The following is a 19,322-nucleotide window of genomic DNA, read 5'->3' as shown; positions in this document are numbered from 1 at the left end:
GTGAGCAGGGGTAGGAGCGTGAGGTTCAGATGAAGATGGGGCCCCATAAATCCAGGTACTGGGCCCCCAAGACGCTTCTGAGACCCCCGGATTTCTCGGCTATGACTCAGAGAAGGGGCGTTTTCCTCCCCGAATGGTCAGAAGCAACATTTTCAGAAGCTTGACCCAACCTGAACCACAGAATTTATGTAAAATTGTTCCATGTTTTGTTACGGACAGTATGCTCCCACTATATGTTCCTAACATCGCGTCTGTACGCTGGTTTCCAGGGCGGCCGCAGTCCCATGATAAATAGGCATATGTTGTCAATACTTGGATGGATTTTTCGAAGGCATTTGGTTAATGCCCTGTCAGAATAACGTCCATGTTCTGGGTCTATTTGCTAATAAGGCCTCTCTCTGTGAGAAATGGCCCCCAGGCCAGCTTTGCACACAATATTATTTCTGCTTTGATTTGTCGATCAATTTCATTATGACATTTTTAAAGGATTCTGCCTTAAATTCTGGCTAAAAAAAAAATCCAATACCATTTCTTATTACTCTACATTAACAAAAGAGGCTAAAGAAAAAAAAAAAAAAAAAAAAAAACTATACGGTAATACTGTAAGACGGAGCTCATTTATTGGCTACCAAAACTAGAACATTCATGGAAAAATACAGGAAAAAAGTTTTAGTAAAAAGTCAATAAACTGCACTTCTAAACCGAAAAACCACACAACGATGGTGTAAAGGATCAATCAGATTTCCCGTGAGCGTTCAAAACGTACCTAGCTTTATCGGCAAGAAAATCATTGGCGGTCTCCATTACAATAAGAGCCGGCTTCCTGAATATTGAATTTGTGTCATTTGTTCCCATACATAATGGGGTAGATGAGAATTTCAATATACGGTATTTACCGATGGGGCGAATTAGCTGATGGAACGGCGCAGTGGCTGTGGCCAGTGGATGCGTAATGGTAGATCCCTAATCAGAGATTTCTGGTAATGGGGGGGTATATTCACTAAACTGGGAGTTTCTATAAGAGGTGAACCTTTTAAACGCTGCATTACGAACAGGAGACCCACGGGAAAGAAGGCCTCTGCCGGCCTTCTATAATGTATAGGTTCGCTAGCAAATGTATAGCTCAAAAAAAAAAAAAAAATTAAAATAAAATAAAAAAAAGTCTATTATGGGTATACATTTCCTGGCAGTGAGTAAGTTGCTGTGTCTACACCCTTCGCGATAATTACAACTTTTAATATTTTCTCACAATATTATTATTATTCTCCAAAAAAGTTAAAAATTGTACACTTGTTAATTGCAGTCAGACTTTTCCGAATCTGAAACCAGCAACGTTCTCTGGTTTTCATCTAAAGCTGGACGTAGTTTGCTAGATTTGATCCATACGCTAACCCCCCCTCCCAGCCTTCCTCCACCTCCTCCTCGTCACACAACTGGAGGGGGAGAAATCCGCAGAGCTTTACCGCTTGCCGGAGGCCAAGAACAAGTCAGGAAGTAGAACGTGTAATAAAAGTACTCGAGTTCGACCAGATACAGTCCAAAGGCCAATTTTTATTTTGCAATCTCTCAGAAGGAGAAGACGAAGATCCCCCCCCCCCTCCTCCCCACGGCACAAACAATAAGACGTTACCGCTGGATAAGACAGAACTACAGAGCTCATGCAAAACCCCTGTAAGAACAGATTACGCCTACACATTTTATTTTATTTTTTTAAAAGAAAACATAAAAAAGAAGAGACATTTTTTATACGAGCGTATTCCCAGCACAGAGATAATTTTGACGGCATATTAAGTAGCTTTTTTTCACCCCTTCCAATTTTCCCATGGAATTAGATTACATTTTTTCTCCCCTTACCAGGCGTTTAAGCTGCCTCTGCATATACATCACGAGCAAATCATATTATGCCACCAGTAACGTTTCTATCAAGCGATTCAAAGCGATTTATTAAGCGATGCAATTTCCACTGACAGATCCTCTTAAACGAACCGGGCTTGCGAGAGACATGGGTCAAAACGATGTTATGCATTTTCCGATAAAGGATTGCGCTTAAGCGCCTGGGCTTGTTTTGCACTTATCAGGGCTCTTTAGTCCGAATTAACCCTATTCTGCGTCTGAAGCAGGCAACGAGCAGACTGCGTAAGCCGGCTGATCGCTATCTGCAGTCACTTTATAAGTTTTTACAGCAGAAATATGAGAAGACAGACTTGTAGTTATTATTCTTTTTATTTACGTTCATGGGATATTAACTTATATAAATTACTTTTATAATTATATAGATAATTTATATAAATTAAATGTCATTGGTGGACCTTGTATCCCGTAGACGCTGGAGCCCATAAAAACATGGCTGCCATGCCTTTATGTAGTGCGGCCTATGTTTGGCCAAGCAATTAAATATATCAGATATGGAGCCAGGGGAAAGCTAACAACTTATTTGCACCTAAAAGCCAAAGCTCCCAATCTATTCGGGCACCAAGTACCGACCCCCCAAGCATCTACCAGCTATGTCTCCGATTAGGTTAATATATATGGAGGACAGGAGCCAGGAAAAAAGTTTTATATTCTAAATAATAATTTATATCATTTTAAAAAACAAACACTGCCTCTTTTTGTTGTTGCCAGCAGTAAATTAGGTTAAGTGTGCAGGACTGGGTTTACTTTACCCCGTAAGACAGGCATCGCATAGTTATTAGAATCATTACGCCCAATGAAGAAAAGTAAGAAGCTGCTTTATCAGCCTCGGATAGACCATAAAATCAAAAGCAGGGATCTCAGGAGGGCAACAAAATCTTCAGTTTGCAAGCTCGGCATAAAATCAAATGTATCCATGGATGGAGTGCAGCAAAAAAAAACAAAAAAAAAAACACATGAAATATGCATACTATACAATACTACATTGTGTAGATAATAAACTCATCAACAGTTTTACACAATTCAGAACCAGTGATTTCAGAAGCTGGTCAGGTCAATGTTATACCTTCTTAAAATGCGAGCAAAGGGGGTACAAAAAAAAAAAAAAAATTAGGGATGCCTATCAGGGCCAAACTTGTCCAGGAGGCTAGAAACAGCAGAGACGAGCTTTGCCTATATCTATTCCAAACCAGAGCTTTAATATTTCTAAAACTAATAGTATCCATATCTTTAACAATGTTTTATCGGTTTAAAAACTGGTGTTGCCTCTTATTTGCGGCTCCCAAGCACTGGACACCACCAGAAATATGAGGAACAGGTTGGGGGGGGGCCCAAGACGTTACCGACCATCTTTACTTTACTATGTAATCATTTTCTCGCAGAACCATCCTACTCACAAACTCTTTGCCCCCCCATTATCCCATGCAAGCTGAAAGCTATTACTAAATAGTTTCAAAAAAAAAAAAAAAGAGTAAAATTTGGTATTTACGAACAAAAAGTTTGGCCGGCAGATAAGAGTCATGCGCTCCAGCTTACTACTTTGGTCTCGGTTCTACTCAAAACAGTAAGAATGCTCTAAACATTTTTTTATGTCGACTTTGGTCAACCTTCTTTGTATACAATCAACAGATTGGATCAACCATCCTCTTGGCACCATATTCTCCTAACTTTCTTCTTGTAGGAAATAACACTTGTATACCCACACACTGTCCTAGTGCCAAGACGTGACATATTTTCATTCATCCATTTTTTTTTCTGGGAAGAGAAAGTCTTTTGAGCCATCTGTGTCTTACCAAGAGCTGTTAAGTGCCTTCACAAAACACAACGTGGGCGTCACGGAAGATGTTTGGTAGGGCAAAAAACAAGGGCCGAGTTTGGACGGAGAGATGTAAAAACTTTCAGTATCTCGCTCCTGAGATAAGTACATCAACAATATCTCTGGACCTCTTTCAACGACTAACGCTAAAAGCTTAAATCGATAGGAATCGCATTATTCACAGCTTTACGATGATGCAAAGTACTTGGATTGGATACAAAATGTTTCCGGATATGTTCTAGCTTACATAAATGAAGCAAGCAGTTCTTCAAACTAATAAACAAATAAAAAGTAAGTCAAGAAGTGATGAAAAAGAACAAAAACTACCAAATATTGTGTTTTATAGAGAAAAAGGGGTTAGACGCCCATTTCGTTATGGAATTTGTATACAACCAGTTCTTTGAGACTATACGGCTGGGGTGTCAGGCAGGAGTCCGACGTCTCTTTTCTGGAACACAATTCATGGAAGTTGAGCTAAACTAAGACAACATTGTTCAACGTCAACGAAAGAGATTGTATCATAACACTGGCAACATTCTCATATTAAGAGGGTTAACGATGAAACTATCTTCATTTTATGGCCAAATTGTGTTAGAAATAAAAGGGTTCGCCCTCCAAAACAGGTTAGATATGGAATACTCGCTCCCTGAAAAGGAACGAGTAATGCGATGCGATCAGAATAACGAAAGTATGAAAAGTTCTCAATATAGAAGCTCTTCAGACTCGATACACGTTCAGAAATTAAATCCGTGCCACGAATATTTGAGAACACGAAGACCAGCTCATCGAAAACCCAACTTCTACTTAAAAAGTATACCAAGACATCAGTACGACTTGGCTTTCTGAGCTCCCGAAGAGTCCCTCCTTGCGGTAATTACTGTACAATACCAAAAAGCCGGCGAGAAGGACATCACTCGGACTGAAATTGAGAAGAAATCAATAGAAAGATAAATGGTTCTTCTTAAGAGGTTCACCCCATTTCATCGCGTATAATCTCGCCCGTGAAGACACTTTGTGTCAAGACCGAAACAAGCATTCTGATTTGACTTTGAACGTCTTTACCCGGAGTCGAGAGGACCATGGACTGTTTGTCGATGACGAGAGAGAGGTTTTCCAATATTCATTTATGGATCTTCTCGTAAAAGTATTTTGCGCCGGTTTAGAGCTGAAGGCATTTAAGATAAAAAAAAAAAAAAAAAAAAAAAAAGCCTTCAATCAGCTACAGAAAACGATTTGCTCTAATTCTAATGTTGGCTGAATATCGATCATCGTTTATAGAGATGACTAAATAAATGTAAAAACTTAAAAAGTACGCGTCTCCAGAAAGTTGTCCTTTTTCAACCCGGCCATTAGTCATCTTTCAAGCACATAAAATACTAATCTTGGCTAATGATGAAATCAATAGGCATGATGGTCAAACCACAATATAAAAAAAACGACCCACAAAACAAAACACTCAAAGAGTTCTAAATCCAAATAGATTCTTCTAAAAAGAAAAACGAGATACAAAATAGAAAGTCATTTTATTTTTTAAATGGGGGAGGGGGTGATACATTGTTGCCACAAACTCAAAAGTCAAGACTGCTGGGTAATACATGAATTATTTAGATTTTATGATCGGATCAACTCCTTACATTCTGGTGATAATAGAATATTATTTATTGATTTATGTAGCGCCTTCATATTCCGCAGCGATGTACGAAGGAGACGTAACGCATCACATAACAATTTGCATTTATAGAAATAAAAAGGTGAGGAAGGCCCTCACCTTTTTACGATCTAGATTAGGATGTTGGGATTTAATAACTCTATCTGTTGCTCCGACAAAGTTCCCAGCGCCAACGCATTAACCCCTGCATGGATAATGCTCCCCCTCATGCACAACTGTTGAAATATCATTTGGAATATGGCGAGAACCCCAAATAACAGCTCAGCAGCGCCCCTAGTGTCAGTCACAGATACTGCAGATAAATTCAACAACGCTGAAGTGACCTCCTCTAGAAATATAGGCTAAAATATGCTATAGATACCGGATAGGTTAAATACTGTATGGTTTGCCATCGCTTTTATTTCATTACTGGCCGCAGCTAGGATACAATGTAACTTTTTTGCAGCCGGTAAGATAAATCCTTCAATTGAGATTACCCGGATCAGGGTATTAATTGTATCACCAGGTATGATAATGAAAGACACAGATTATCTAGAATGTTTTATATACAGTGCATTTTCCACATATTGAAACGTACACGCAGAAACACGGCTGTACGAAGGGTTAAACGCTCTAGAATAATAACAGAGCATGCATTTCCTGAAAACGCGAATTCCCAAATGATATTTCAATGTCACAAAGCCATTAAGGGAAGAATTGATCATGTCTCTAGGTGACACAAGGTATAGATCACCTGGGTGCAAACAAGCAGGGGGGGGGGTTAACCCTTTTTATCATCAAACGCACAAGATGATTGCGTTCCTAACGTGCTATCGCAATCGCTGCCTCCGACAGTCGTTATCCCCTTCGGTTTAACTCTTTTGAATGTCAAGGGGATGCGTTTGTCTTGTTAAGAGCAATTCTTTGTGCTGCACACCTCCTGGCACTGAAGGGGTTAACAAACCGGAGATGTTTGGAGAAGGGGGGGGGCAATAGCTAACTTTGGGTATAGAGATGAGATATATCTATATTATATATCTATCTATAAGGGAATCGGTCAATAAAATGCCCTTCAGTGTTGTAAAGGTGGCCCTAAACATGCCAGCTGTGGATATGTTAGTTTATATATTGATGTATCCACTCGAGAGAGTACTCTGTGCTCTGCATGGTGTGCTCAGCACTGTACATTTAAAAAATAAAATAAGCCGGTGCTGTGTACCAATTCATTTGTATTCTTATAGCCTAGAAATGATATGTCCTACCGAGGCTACTGCCCTGGGGACACAAGATGTTGAGTACTCCATCATTTGGTCCTTGATTCCATGTATATTCAGAAAATGTGTACTCTGCGCTGTGCCCACTTGGAAAAAAAAATCTATATACTGAGATGTACTCATTGTTGTGTACCTGGTGCTGCACATTCCCAATACCCAAAATATTTCGTCGGCTTACGGTCGGATTTGGAAGGCACTGCACCAAAAAGCAGCCACATAGCGGATTCTTGTGAGTGAAGGAGGGGGAGGGGAGCAGACAAAAAATATCTTACAAAAGGCCGTGTTTAATTCTTGTAGCAAGACATAGATAGAAGTGGAGGTGCGAAGGATTACCCCGCAGAGTCACCTCTAAAATACCCCAGGCATTGTCTCGACAAAAGAAAAGCCCGAGAGAGCTTGTGGGGTGGTGAGAGATACTGGATTATTCGAGGGTCAGGGCAGCTTTTCCAACACTATTTAAATGTTGCAACAAAAAAAAGTCCTAATACCCCACTCTAATGCAAAGCGGGGTAATTCAGCCTGCCAGATGTGCAACATCCACAGCCCGAGTGGGAGCTTTGGCTTTGACGAAAGGGATAAGAAAAGGTTCTTGAAATTTAGGTAATTCATGGAGGGGGTAGGGATGCCAGACGCTAAGCGCTGGGGCAAAGCATGGGGTATTTGGCATTTGCCGTTACAGTATCTTGTGGGTGCATGTAGATTGACTAGGAGCACACAGGGGCAATTGGGACCACGGTTTACCGGGTGCAATAGATGGGGATCTGATATATTAGGGGGCAAATTAAAACTCCACATAATAGATAGGGTGGTATGGGGACTGTCTGATAGCATTTTAGGGGGAACAATTTTAAGGGGGCAGTAAACTCAAACCCTGCCCTTTGAAATACGATGCCTTTGCCAAGAAGAGGGTCTCAGAAATGTCTGAATTCAGAGAGCAGCTTCACCCTCTCTCGCCAACCCCGTCCATCCAAAAGAACTACCCAGAAGGGGCAAATCTAGGGGCAAGAAATCCCTCAACACACATAGAAGCCCCAAGCTTAACGGAGTGAGATAACACACAGCGCACCCCTAGACACCTACCTACATGAGAAAGTGCACCCCCAAAAAAAAAGGCAATACACTCATGATAAAGAGATAGGGCACCCCAAAACAGCCCAAGTGAGACCCTCACACATGCTGGGGTGACACCCCAAAAAACAGCCCCCACATTTACAGACAAGGGGTGACATGCAGGGGACACTGAATTATTGGGGTGACATCACACAAAACATGTCCAACCCACCACCAGAACACATATTGGGGTAATAACACACGCAGATGCCCTCTGTACCCCCCAAAAGCCATCACCTACCGGGGTAGCAGAGCACATAGTGCAGCACAGGAGCGGAGACTTTCAGGAACACGATCCACCAACACGGTTGCAGTAGCCTCCGCATGACACCAGGCACATTGAGGACAGGGGGCAACTTGTTGACTGCTTCACCTCCAAGGCTACAACCCAAAGAAGTAGTAGAGACAGCAAGGGATGAAAGGCAGAGGTGGAGGGAGGGATACGAGCTCCTGGACTGGAGAAATGCTTACAGGGAAGGCTTTGGGAAGTTGAAGATCCAGAAGAGGACAAGGAGAGAGCCCTGAATCTCATGCATGCAGATGGCTCCAGCTAGTCCAGGCTGGGGGTCTGTAATCCAGGCTAGAGGGGGGTGGGAGAGGTCGTTAGCCCAGGCAGTGTTGGGGGAGGGAATCTCAATCTCTAGTCCAGAAAGGATGTTCTTGGTCCAAAATGTAGGAGTTATGGGGTCTGTAATCCAGGCTGGGTGAGTGGGGGGTGGGGGGCTTTAGTCCAGGTTTTGTTGGAGGGTCTCTAGTCCAGACAGGATGTTCTCAGTTCACAGGCAGGGAACTCTAGTCCGGGTTTAGGAGGTCGGGGATAGGGAGGGGGTCCTTAAATCCAGGCTAGGGAAGGTCTTCTCTCCAATCTGGGGGTATCTGGGGTTTCTCCTATTCCAGGGTGAGGGTCTTTAGTCCAGGCTGGGAGGCTCCTGGTTGATCGCACCGTGGCTGCCTGTTTTCCATTCTCCCATACAGGAAGTAACATGTGAGCAGCTCCTGCCTGAGACTTTAAAGCACAGAGGGAGAGGGGCACGGGAACGCGCCTCCACACTGGGCGTCTAGCACAGGCGCGCCCCCGACGCTCTTAAAGCTACAGCGCCCGCATTCTTTCTGTTCTCTCCTTTTTTTAACAGAAACCAGACCTTGCGATGCTTTTTTTAGTATATAATGATGATCACAGTCGCTTTTTGCTCGCAATCAGCCTACCATGTCTACCCTGTGTGAAGCCCCATGTGCAGGGTGGGGGAGACAATGTGATGGGGGTGGGGTAGGGGGCTCTTGTATTTGCCCTCCCTTTGCACAGTGGCATTTGTCTAGGATGTGAGCCGCACAAGGGACATTCAGCCTCTCACTGCAGCAGCCACTGGTAGGTTGGGGGGGGGTGCATTTAACCTCAAGAGTGCCTGCCTGGATGTTTTGGGGTTAACTGGGTGTAGATCTCATACCCCCCTTTGTTAAAGGGGGTCTGGATTGCCCCTCCAGCACCACTGTCTGCTTCTCATTACTCACCCAACCCCTATTCTGCCTCTACCCTCCCCCTAATGTCACCCCCTTTCCTGTGACACCTTCTCCCCTCTCCCCTCAAATCACTAGCACTCTCATCCCAACTCTCCTCACCTCCCTCCCGCACCCACATCACACCACAGACTAATCTCCCTATCTCCTCTCCTCATCTCTTTCTGTCCCTGCATCACACACACATTCACACGCACACACACATTCACACGCACACACACATTCACACGCACACACACATTCACACGCACACACACATTCACACGCACACACACTGATCCCTCTCTACCCCACTCACCCCTCTCCACATTAGATCTTGTCCATCGGCTGAACCATCCACTCCACTATCATCAAACTGGTCACCTATCTGCCAGAGTGAGCAGAAATCCAGACTGCTGTTGGGTTCTAATTGCTATTTAGACCTGAATCTCTCGCCTTCGCTGACTTCACCCCTTACTAGAAACATAATTACAGAGCCATGGAATTTGTTTATTTTATTACATTTGTTTTATTTATTTTTTTCACTATATGTGGATACAATGTGTTTGTAAATAATAAATTCATTATGGAGGAAGCCCTTGCCTGGCTTATCTGTAATGATTTTTTTTCAGTCTGGGAGATTTTCATCAGCTTTTCTTAAGATTTTTATCTTGCTTTAGGTATAAACACTGCTTTTTTGTGTCCCTGAGTTCTGTGGATTGCAATCTAATCAGGTTCGGTTGTGGAATTGTTACATACTTGCAATATGTCTTAGAACAATATGAGTTCTGTTCTCGTTTCACATCTGGCAGGGGTTTCAACTCAGTCGTTGATGGAGGTTGTGCTTGGTTGAAAGGGTTAACCCTGTCACTGGCAGTGCTATCCCTTGGCGTGGAAAGGGTTACAGGCGTTCAATGGTAAAAAAAACTCATTTGGAAGCCAAGTTTTGTAATAATGGGAAGGCATTTTTTACCATGCTGAATTTTCCCAGCTGCAGGCTGAACAGCTGTTTGTGGATTCCAGCTCCCATCACTGGAATTAAAAGGAACAAATCCATCAAGCTTTTATCGAAAATGTCTTTTATTATACCCAAAAAACATGTTACTCTAAATTGATGCAAAAATAAAACAATGAAGCTTAAAGCTTTTAGTCTCAGAGGTCTGAGCTATAGACACTCAGCCTATGTGTTGTGGAAAGGGTTAACATTCATTTAAGGTGAAAATATACACTTTACTCACACCCACAGTATGTGTGTGTATTGTTGTGTGTGTGTCCGGGTGGGGGGTATTTATAATTCCAGTGGAAACTGGTAAAAGTGACACGACCAGTAGGAACAATGGTTGCCATGGTGATTGCATTGTTTTTACCACTTTGCACCAGAATAGGACACAATGATAGAAGGCATATACTGATGATTATATTATGATTTAAGTGTGTGAAGCACTAACATATTCTGCAGAGATGTACAATGTGCATATTTTTGAACAACATGGATTACGTGCAATTCTGGTGCAAAGTGGGACAAAACAGTGCAATCACCATGGCAACCATTGTTCCTGCTGGTTGCTTCCTTTTTACCAATAGATACTGGAATTATAAATACCCCCTCACACACACACTCTGTGGATGCGAGCAAAGTGCATGTTTTCGCCTTGGGGGAATTTTAACCCTTTCCACGCCACCTGGGCTGATTCTATAGGCTTTTGAGACTTTTAAGCTTTAAGCTGAGATGTTTCATGTTTGCATCTCCCACTCAAGGGATTCGGGAAATTCACATCCAGCGTTTCCAGCAAGATCTGAGTATACTGGCCTATAGAGAATAACACGCAACATGTTTGGATAATCCTTGCCATTAATACATAGAATGTCACAAACCAATTTAAGTGCTTGTGATCTAATAAGCAACACATTTCTGTTATACGTCAAATATTCAAGAAATAGTACTTCTTGTTGCAACTTTTTGTGTACACTTTCTGATGTCAACACACATTATTAAACATTCCATCCTCGTTGCAACTTTGTTACTAAGGTTAATGATGTTAATTGTAAGGAATGAGCAAGGGTTTTATTTAAGAAAGGGAATTCAGGAACAAGGAATGCTATTAAAGGGACCCCGCACTGTAAATGCAAAACCCAAACCATACATATATACAGCGTATATATACAATATATACTATATGTACTAATATACTAATATAAACATATATATACATATATATATATATATATATATATATATATATTGTACATCAAGCCAAATGCTGGTTCCATGCTCAGCATAATTAATGTTGTTATATTTCATTTACATAAGTTGCCATATGTGGCTATGGGAGCGGAGCCAATAAGTCATTTTTTCTTCGTATCCATACTGTGTTTTCAGGCGAGGGCATGCAAGATACATAGACATTTCATGTGCACAGTCAGTCTGAAACCAAAGAGCTTGCAATCTCAGCGCCGAATTATTGTAACGTTGCCAAAGATTCCAAGAACCTGACATAAGGCAAAGTCACCTGTCCTTGGGAACTCGCTGGAAGATCTTTGAGATGGATTCTTTCTTTAGACCAATATGTGATCCGACTGCAATGGAGAAAGATTCAGCTGAAGTTACATCTGCGCAACACAGCTGGAGTTGTATTGTTTTTCTTCTTATAAAGGACAGCAGCTGGGTTTCTATGTACTAAGATGGATATTTTGCACCCCTGATAACTTATTGTTTCCTAACACCTGGGGGCTTATTCTCAAAGTATTCAGATGCCAAGTCACATAGATAAAATGTAAATGAACTCCATCCATTGAGAATGCAACTGTTAGATCTCCTTGAATTCAGTTTCCCCCGCAAGGACACTACTGAATTCGGGTGGGTCTGATAAACCAAGATGTCCTGTCAAGTCTGCCAACTCACCTCATTAAACTTTGCCAAGACGATGGAAGATAAATGGAACAGCCTCCCAACCGATGTGGTAGAGCCTAATACAGTAAAGGAATGTATGGGATAAGACTATGGCTCCTGAATCTGAGACGAAGGGTTAAGGTTTGAGTCTTGTATCTTGGATAAAATAACTATATCTGTAAACACAGTGAATTCCACGCATTCACCACCCTTACTGCGGGAATTCTATACATGCTGGGTGATAAAATCTTTTGTTTTTTTCTCAGCTGTTCAGTAATAACCGAGGATCCTCCTCTGTGGAGCTTTGTTTTGCCCTTGAAAGATATTATTTATATTTACTATGTAGATCCTTTGTAGATACTTCTGTTGTAGTGTCAACAAATTCAACTTTACGGCTCTTTCTTCATAACTGAGATATTTTATTTCCTTTAGGTTGGGGTTTTTTTCGCTTGTCGGAGATAAATGATCAAATAACAAAATTAAAGCAGAAATTTTTCCATGAATTTCCAGAGAATAAAAAAAACAAATGTTTTTTTCTTCTTATATAAATAAGGAATGCATTGGGAGTAATCCTGGGAGTCAAACTTAAGGTTGCAAAACCCATATCATGTATTATTTAATATACAAAGAAAACAAAAACACTCATTTATACAGGTTACCCCCAAAAAGCTGGGGTCCTGGATTTAGCCATTAGAAGTTCTAATAGGATAATTTGGCCCATTCGGCCCCTGTCTAGTCACCTGTTTCTCCTGCTGTAATGACTGAATGCTTAATCAGTCGTTGGTCTCCAGGAGACATATACCTACCCCATGCATGTTTAATTCCCCTCACTGTATTAGCCTCTACCACCTCTACTGGGAGGCAGCTCCACTTATTTACTGCCCTCTAAGTGAAGAACTGAACCAGGAATGTCAAATATGAATGAAAACATAAGTGGAAAATAAGTGGAAATTATGATTATATAGTATTTGTCACCCCAGCTCTAACGCCCTGTACTTATTGAAGCCCACACTGTGCTCCCCACTTATTCTCACCCCCCCGTCCATGGAAAGCCTTCAGGTTTCCACCTGGTTGTTTTGGGGTTCATTCCCACTAGATCTCAATATTCTTTAAAGAGCTTCGCCCCAATCCGACCCATCTGGGACCAACCGAGATACCTGGAAATTATTTCATCCGCTCGGAAGGTTTTTAGACAACAAAATCCTAATGCCGGAAAGGAGCTCTCATACTGATATTTCCAAAAAAAAAGCCACTTTTACTGTAATTAATTATCCTTTTGAAATGAGAGCCCCCTGAGTCCACATTCTGTTATCCGATAAATAAAAAGCACACATCATGGCTTAGCAAACAATATGGACCCGCTCGTTTGGAAGGGAAACAAGTCTTCCATCAAACGAATTTAGCCTAATAAATTATTAAAGGGATAATGTTTTAAGTGTTCGCAGGACATAACTCAGAAATACATTTTCGAAACATGAGGTAGATATATTGATTTAGCATGATAATTAGGGCTACAGAACATTGCGTTTCCGAACTGCAGAATTAGCATGATGTCATTTCGAAGACAGAAAAGGTAAAATAAGTTTATTTTTCTTTCCTTTTTTTTTTTTTCTTCTTTTTTTTTAAAGTGGAACTACCTCGTCTGTATATTTTCTGAATGCGACATTAAACACGTCCGTCACATGGTTTTTGGGTTTATCAATAAATGTGCTAATGTTTGGTATATTATCCCTTATAAGGTAAATTATTCAATAACCACACTGAAGCTTTATGTCGCTGCACAGTTCAACCGTATGTTTGTTAAACAACTTAATTATTTGTTGAAAAACTCTTTTTCCTCCTACAATTTTGCAGTGCGTTTCGCGTAAATGTTGATTTTATGTTTGTATACTGCTATTGAGAATTTCAAAAACTGTTAGAATCCACATTATGATACAACAGATCATATATACAACAGATCATATATACAACAGATCATATATATACAACAGATCACATATACAACAGATCACATATATAACAGATCACATATACAACAGATCACATATACAACAGATCACATATACAACAGATCACATATTCAACAGATCATATATACAACAGATCACATATACAACAGATCACATATTCAACAGATCATATATACAACAGATCATATATACAACAGATCATATATACAACAGATCATATATATACAACAGATCACATATACAACAGATCACATATATAACAGATCACATATACAACAGATCACATATACAACAGATCACATATTCAACAGATCATATATACAACAGATCACATATACAACAGATCACATATTCAACAGATCATATATACAACAGATCATATATATACAACAGATCACATATACAACAGATCACATATACAACAGATCATATATATATACAACAGATCATATATACAACAGATCATATACAAAGTGTCCAACAGGGGTGTTGCTAGCGGTGGGCTAAGAGGGCTTATGGGTGGCTCTGGAGGTTCAAAGCTGGAGCAACTTTAGCCTCAGGAGGCCCAATTAAGTAGTGCTGCAGCTCCCGCGGAGAGTGTGATCTGCATTGATAACAGAACTTCACACAAGATAAGAGTGAGGAGGTAAGAGAGCTGTGAGATGAGAAAGCAGAGGGGAAGAAGGGTGTGATAGAGTATGTATGTGTAAATGTATGGTGTTAGAGTGAGTGTGTGTAAATGTATGGTGTTAGAGTGAGTGTAAGCGTATGGTGGAAACGCGTATGTATGTGTGGGAGTGGATGATGTTGAAGTGCGTATGAGTGTAAGCTGTTAGCATGTGTATGTATGTTAGTGTGTGTGTGTCAGCATATGGTGTGTCAGTGTGTGTGTTAGAGTGTCAGGTGGGAGATTAGGCTTAGTACTACATAGAACACGGAAAGATGAGTATACGTATGTGAGGGAGAGAGAGTATGCTTATGTATTAGTGTATGGTGCTACAGTGAGTGCATGTGCCTTTGTGTTAGTGTATGGTGTTAGAGTGATTGTGTGTGATTGTGTGTGCGTTAGTGTAGGGTGTGTTAGAGTGAGTGCATGTGCCTATGTGTTAGTGCATGGTGTTAGAGTGACTGTGTGTACGTTAGTGTATGGTGTTAGAGTGAGTGTGTGTTAGATGGAACCCAACCATATGTCATTGGATTTAAGCACACCAATCTGTAGGGGGCGCTGCGTGTCCTTCAATGGCAGAGCTCTGGGTTATGATGTCATATCCTGGGCTTAAATGTAAGGACACATTTGGGGCAGCTGGTGGTGCTACCCTAGTTTAGGCCAAGGCAGCACCAATGGTAAATCCAGCCCCGTTATAAAGAACAAATATAACTTACTACGTTACTTACTTACAAGGTCTCAAATTATATAATACTGAGATCATTTATTCACGTATAGTTTTAGTCCCTGCCGGTAGTCTACGACCGCCTGACTGCATCTCGACGTTCATCTAAATGTTTTCTATATTTCTTTTTTCCGCATTATAACTTAATATTGTTTTTGTATAACGCTCTCTGTAAGCTACGGCGTTTTGGAAATCGAGTTCAAACCCGGGCTGATAACGGCTTAGAAAGCGTTTAACACTTGATCAGCCTTGGGAATTGATAAACAATGTGGTTTCAGAGCGTCTCTGAAACGGCCGAGATATGAATTGGTGGAAATCTTCATAGCGCAGCCGTACACAACAAACCCATCGTCAATAACAGGAAGGAGCCTTGAAAGTATAATCTTTCCAAACAATATAGATATGGTTTTATGAGTTATGATATTCCAATGCCCTATGGGAGGAATGTTTATGAAATGCACCAGAACTCAAAGTAAAATATGTTTCCATAGTAACATCTTAAGACTTTCCAAGCCGGTACACGATATAAGAAATGGATAAATGATTCTTAATATGTCTTTCCAACATATATATATGGATTACAGTACGGAACATTCTAGTGCCTTGTGTTAGCGGAATTTCCTATGCGCTCTATCATCTCCGAGCTTCATTTATTGCCCAAGGCTAGACTTTTTTTTTTGTCTAACACATTCAAAGTCTCGCCTAGTATTTCAGAAGCAGCTACCAGAAAGACCTATGGGGCAATTGAAATGGCTTTAAGAGAAATAGCTTCCTTTTAACATAATCACAGAAGCCTATTCTACGGTTTGATTTATAACGACACCAAAAAAAAAAAAAACGTGAGTCGTACTCTCCGACCAGATAAAGGAAGATGGTCTGATTAAAGTATCCTCACGGTGAGGGACGTGGTTTAGGTGGATCACGTCGAGGAATATACCGGTTGTATTTTTTCCGTAGACAAGCTCATTAGCAACTTGCCAACTTGCCGTCGAGCCCAAGACCATATTTCTTCTCTTTCTCTTTATCTGCGTGATCACAAAACTCTTAAACAGCTGCAGAAAGCCGTCGGAATAACAAAATTAGGACGGTTTTCATGAAACTGAAGCCTAACGATTTTAATTTCCATGGATGGTCCGAGCCGCTCAACCCTACCATACGTGAAAGCGGACGATGGATGGGATAATAATCAATACATTTGAAGGGGAACTTTTATAGTGTTTTTTTTGGACTTCTTCATAGTAAACATTTTCTAATGTAATATATTTAAAGGATATATGTTTAGGTGTCATTTTTTTTAAGAACTCTACTTATCTTCTCCCTTCATTAGAAGTCTCCATCTTCCCATGCAATGTACAATAATTCTGAGACATAATTCTATCTAAAAAGCTTCTTCTCCGTTTCTTCTTTCTTCTGTCTTCATCGGTGGTCCGTAGCGTTATCCTGGCCTAGAATAGTACTGAAGCCTCAGCGCACATCCTCTTCCACGATTGGAGGAATAGGGAAGAGGCTCCGCCCCCTATTGCGAAAGTAGAACACCAGGTCAGAATAATACTGATGGATCCACGAAGAAAGAGAAGTGTAGAAACTCTTTCTCCCCGGATCATCAGTCTCGGCAGAACAGCCCCTTTAAGAGCCGTCAAAACAGAGTTAAGATAGATATAACTCATGTGTCGTGTGCATGGTTTCCGTCGGTAGCATCTGGGATTGCGGGATTATGGATTTTCCTCCTGGAATCTTTGACAAATGGAGAGCTATTTTTGAAATAAGAGGAAAGGGAGAAAACGTAAAAAAAAAAAAACCCAGCAATTTGTGCTTTCATTTGTCAAATTCAGTTTCCAAATGACACGAGTATAATTTGTTACACATGATAGCGCACACAACATGACCCAAGAATGAGGAGTTTTAATTATTCCGGAGGCCAGGTAGAGACTGAGATTTGTGTTTTTATCTGAAAACAGGTGTCAAATTAAAAATATGGACCTTTAACCCCTTGTCTTGAAGTTACGCATCATTTGAGGTTTGTAAAAACATCTTCAGAAAATATTTATTAATAATAATCAAACCTTTATTAGAAGAGAAAGTAATAGAAACAATGAATCTTAGTTTATAGATTTGAAAACTTTTTGTGTGACTATATATATATATGCATTCTTAAGTTAAATTAAGTGTATTTTGGTATAAAAGGTTTATTAAATGAAGGTCTGCTCCGAGAATTTAATTCTGCCTTTTTTTTTTATGTCAAATTTAATTTGGTATAATCCAATAAATTGGTAAATTGCTATAATTGTTTGTTTGGAGTTTTTAATTTACAATAATTTCCATGTACATTAATTTAATTTTCCTTCCAACAACATAATAATAGCGTCTGTGTTTCCCGTAACAATTCACGGACCATGTAATAAGCAAGGAAGGATACAGGCTGCGCGGCGTATTGGGAACGGCGAAATTGGATAGAGTGGAAATGAAGAAATAAAACAGGAACGAGAGCCGATCATAAAAAGTAAAGATTTGCTTTAAAAAACCCCAAAAATAGCATTTAATAAAGTTTTTAAAGGTAGCGACTTAGGGATTTATTCACTAATGGAACCCAATTAGAATCCCTACTGAGAATGGAGGGGTGAAATCTAGAACATATAAGGTCTTGCCCTTATATGTTCTAGATTTCACCCCTCCATTCTCAATGTCTTGTCATCACATCTGATAATGTTGCTTTTTTTTGCCTTTCCCCACTCGGGTAATCTTTTGAAAGCAAAATAAAGGCAGAATTAATAAATTAGGGGGTAGAACCAGGTGGGAAGAGGTGCTGCCTTCGAAGGCCAAGGAATCATTTGCCATGCGCTGATCCTCTAGAAGAAATCTGAAAAGCAGCCATATTGTCAAACTGTTGCATCATTGATTTTTAAACTCCCCCCCAAAAAAATGAGCTTTAGATGGGACCCCTTGAATTTTTTGCTTGTCTCTGGATACCATTTTTTCATCTAAGTCTTAAACCCCCCTTTTGTGTCTGTTAGAGAGCGGATCGGGCGATGGGGGAAGACCAAGTCCAATAGCGACACGGATCAATGACCTTACTCATTATACACTTAGGAATAGGGGCCCCCAGAAGCCCCCATTCCCAAAGTTCAGTAAGTGACCCCGATATACTTTATCCAACATCTGAATTACTCATATCTCCTACAGAAAGCGCCAGTATCTCGTGTAATAAATGATGGATTCAAGTGAAGCCGACAAACGTCTCTATAACCAACCAACCTCACAACTAACGATTCACGCTGACACCGATACAAAGTATCTCTCTGGTTATTGCACGCCTCATATTGTTGCTTCTAGCTCTTTCTAGAATTGTTGTCAGATAATAATATCTGCGCCTGAATTATTGATGATATTCAGACTGTTATTAAACACAATGCACTCGCGTAACACAAAACCCGTATATGAAAATAGAACGCCTCGGTTCCTAAGTAAAGTCTATTAATCGCTAAGCGCAACCTGGAATATAAGAAGTCGTCTTTATTGGGTCTTTTAACTAAAAACATGACATTTACTACAAATTGCGAGCTTTAGATCCCTTTATCACAGGGATAAAGGAATTTATCTATACATTATACAGGGCACCTCTGATTTAACTAATACCTATACATTATACAGGAGCCGGCTCGCTGATTTAACTATACATTATACAGGGGCCGGCTCGCTGATTTATCTATACATTATACAGGGGGCCGGCTCACTGATTTATCTATACATTATACAGGGGCCGGCTCGCTGATTTAACTATACATTATACAGGGCATCTCTGATTTCACTAATACCTATAC

General features: G+C 40.5%; 1 protein-coding gene and 1 long non-coding RNA gene across 3 annotated transcripts in view; one reads left to right on the top strand and one right to left on the bottom strand.

Moving 5' to 3' along the window:
* The window catches only part of PTPRG (protein tyrosine phosphatase receptor type G), a 179,534-nt gene extending 170,788 nt beyond the window's left edge, over positions 1–8,746 (bottom strand). For both annotated transcript variants that reach the window (XM_053470206.1, XM_053470205.1), the window contains exon 1: positions 8,001–8,746. In XM_053470206.1, the coding sequence (XP_053326181.1) occupies positions 8,001–8,085 (85 nt within the window). In that variant the 5' untranslated portion in view covers positions 8,086–8,746. The remainder of the gene's footprint in view (positions 1–8,000) is intronic.
* Positions 8,747–9,029: 283 nt separating this feature from the next.
* Positions 9,030–12,026, top strand: LOC128500579 (uncharacterized). The gene is made up of 2 exons (XR_008354930.1): positions 9,030–9,125; positions 11,634–12,026. It is a non-coding gene; the product is annotated as an uncharacterized LOC128500579 (long non-coding RNA).
* The last annotated feature ends 7,296 nt before the right edge of the window (positions 12,027–19,322 follow it).

Source organism: Spea bombifrons, chromosome 6, assembly GCF_027358695.1.
Source record: "Spea bombifrons isolate aSpeBom1 chromosome 6, aSpeBom1.2.pri, whole genome shotgun sequence".
In the NCBI taxonomy this organism is placed as follows: Eukaryota; Metazoa; Chordata; class Amphibia; order Anura; family Pelobatidae; genus Spea; species Spea bombifrons.
This window is presented reverse-complemented; position numbering and strand designations above follow the sequence as displayed.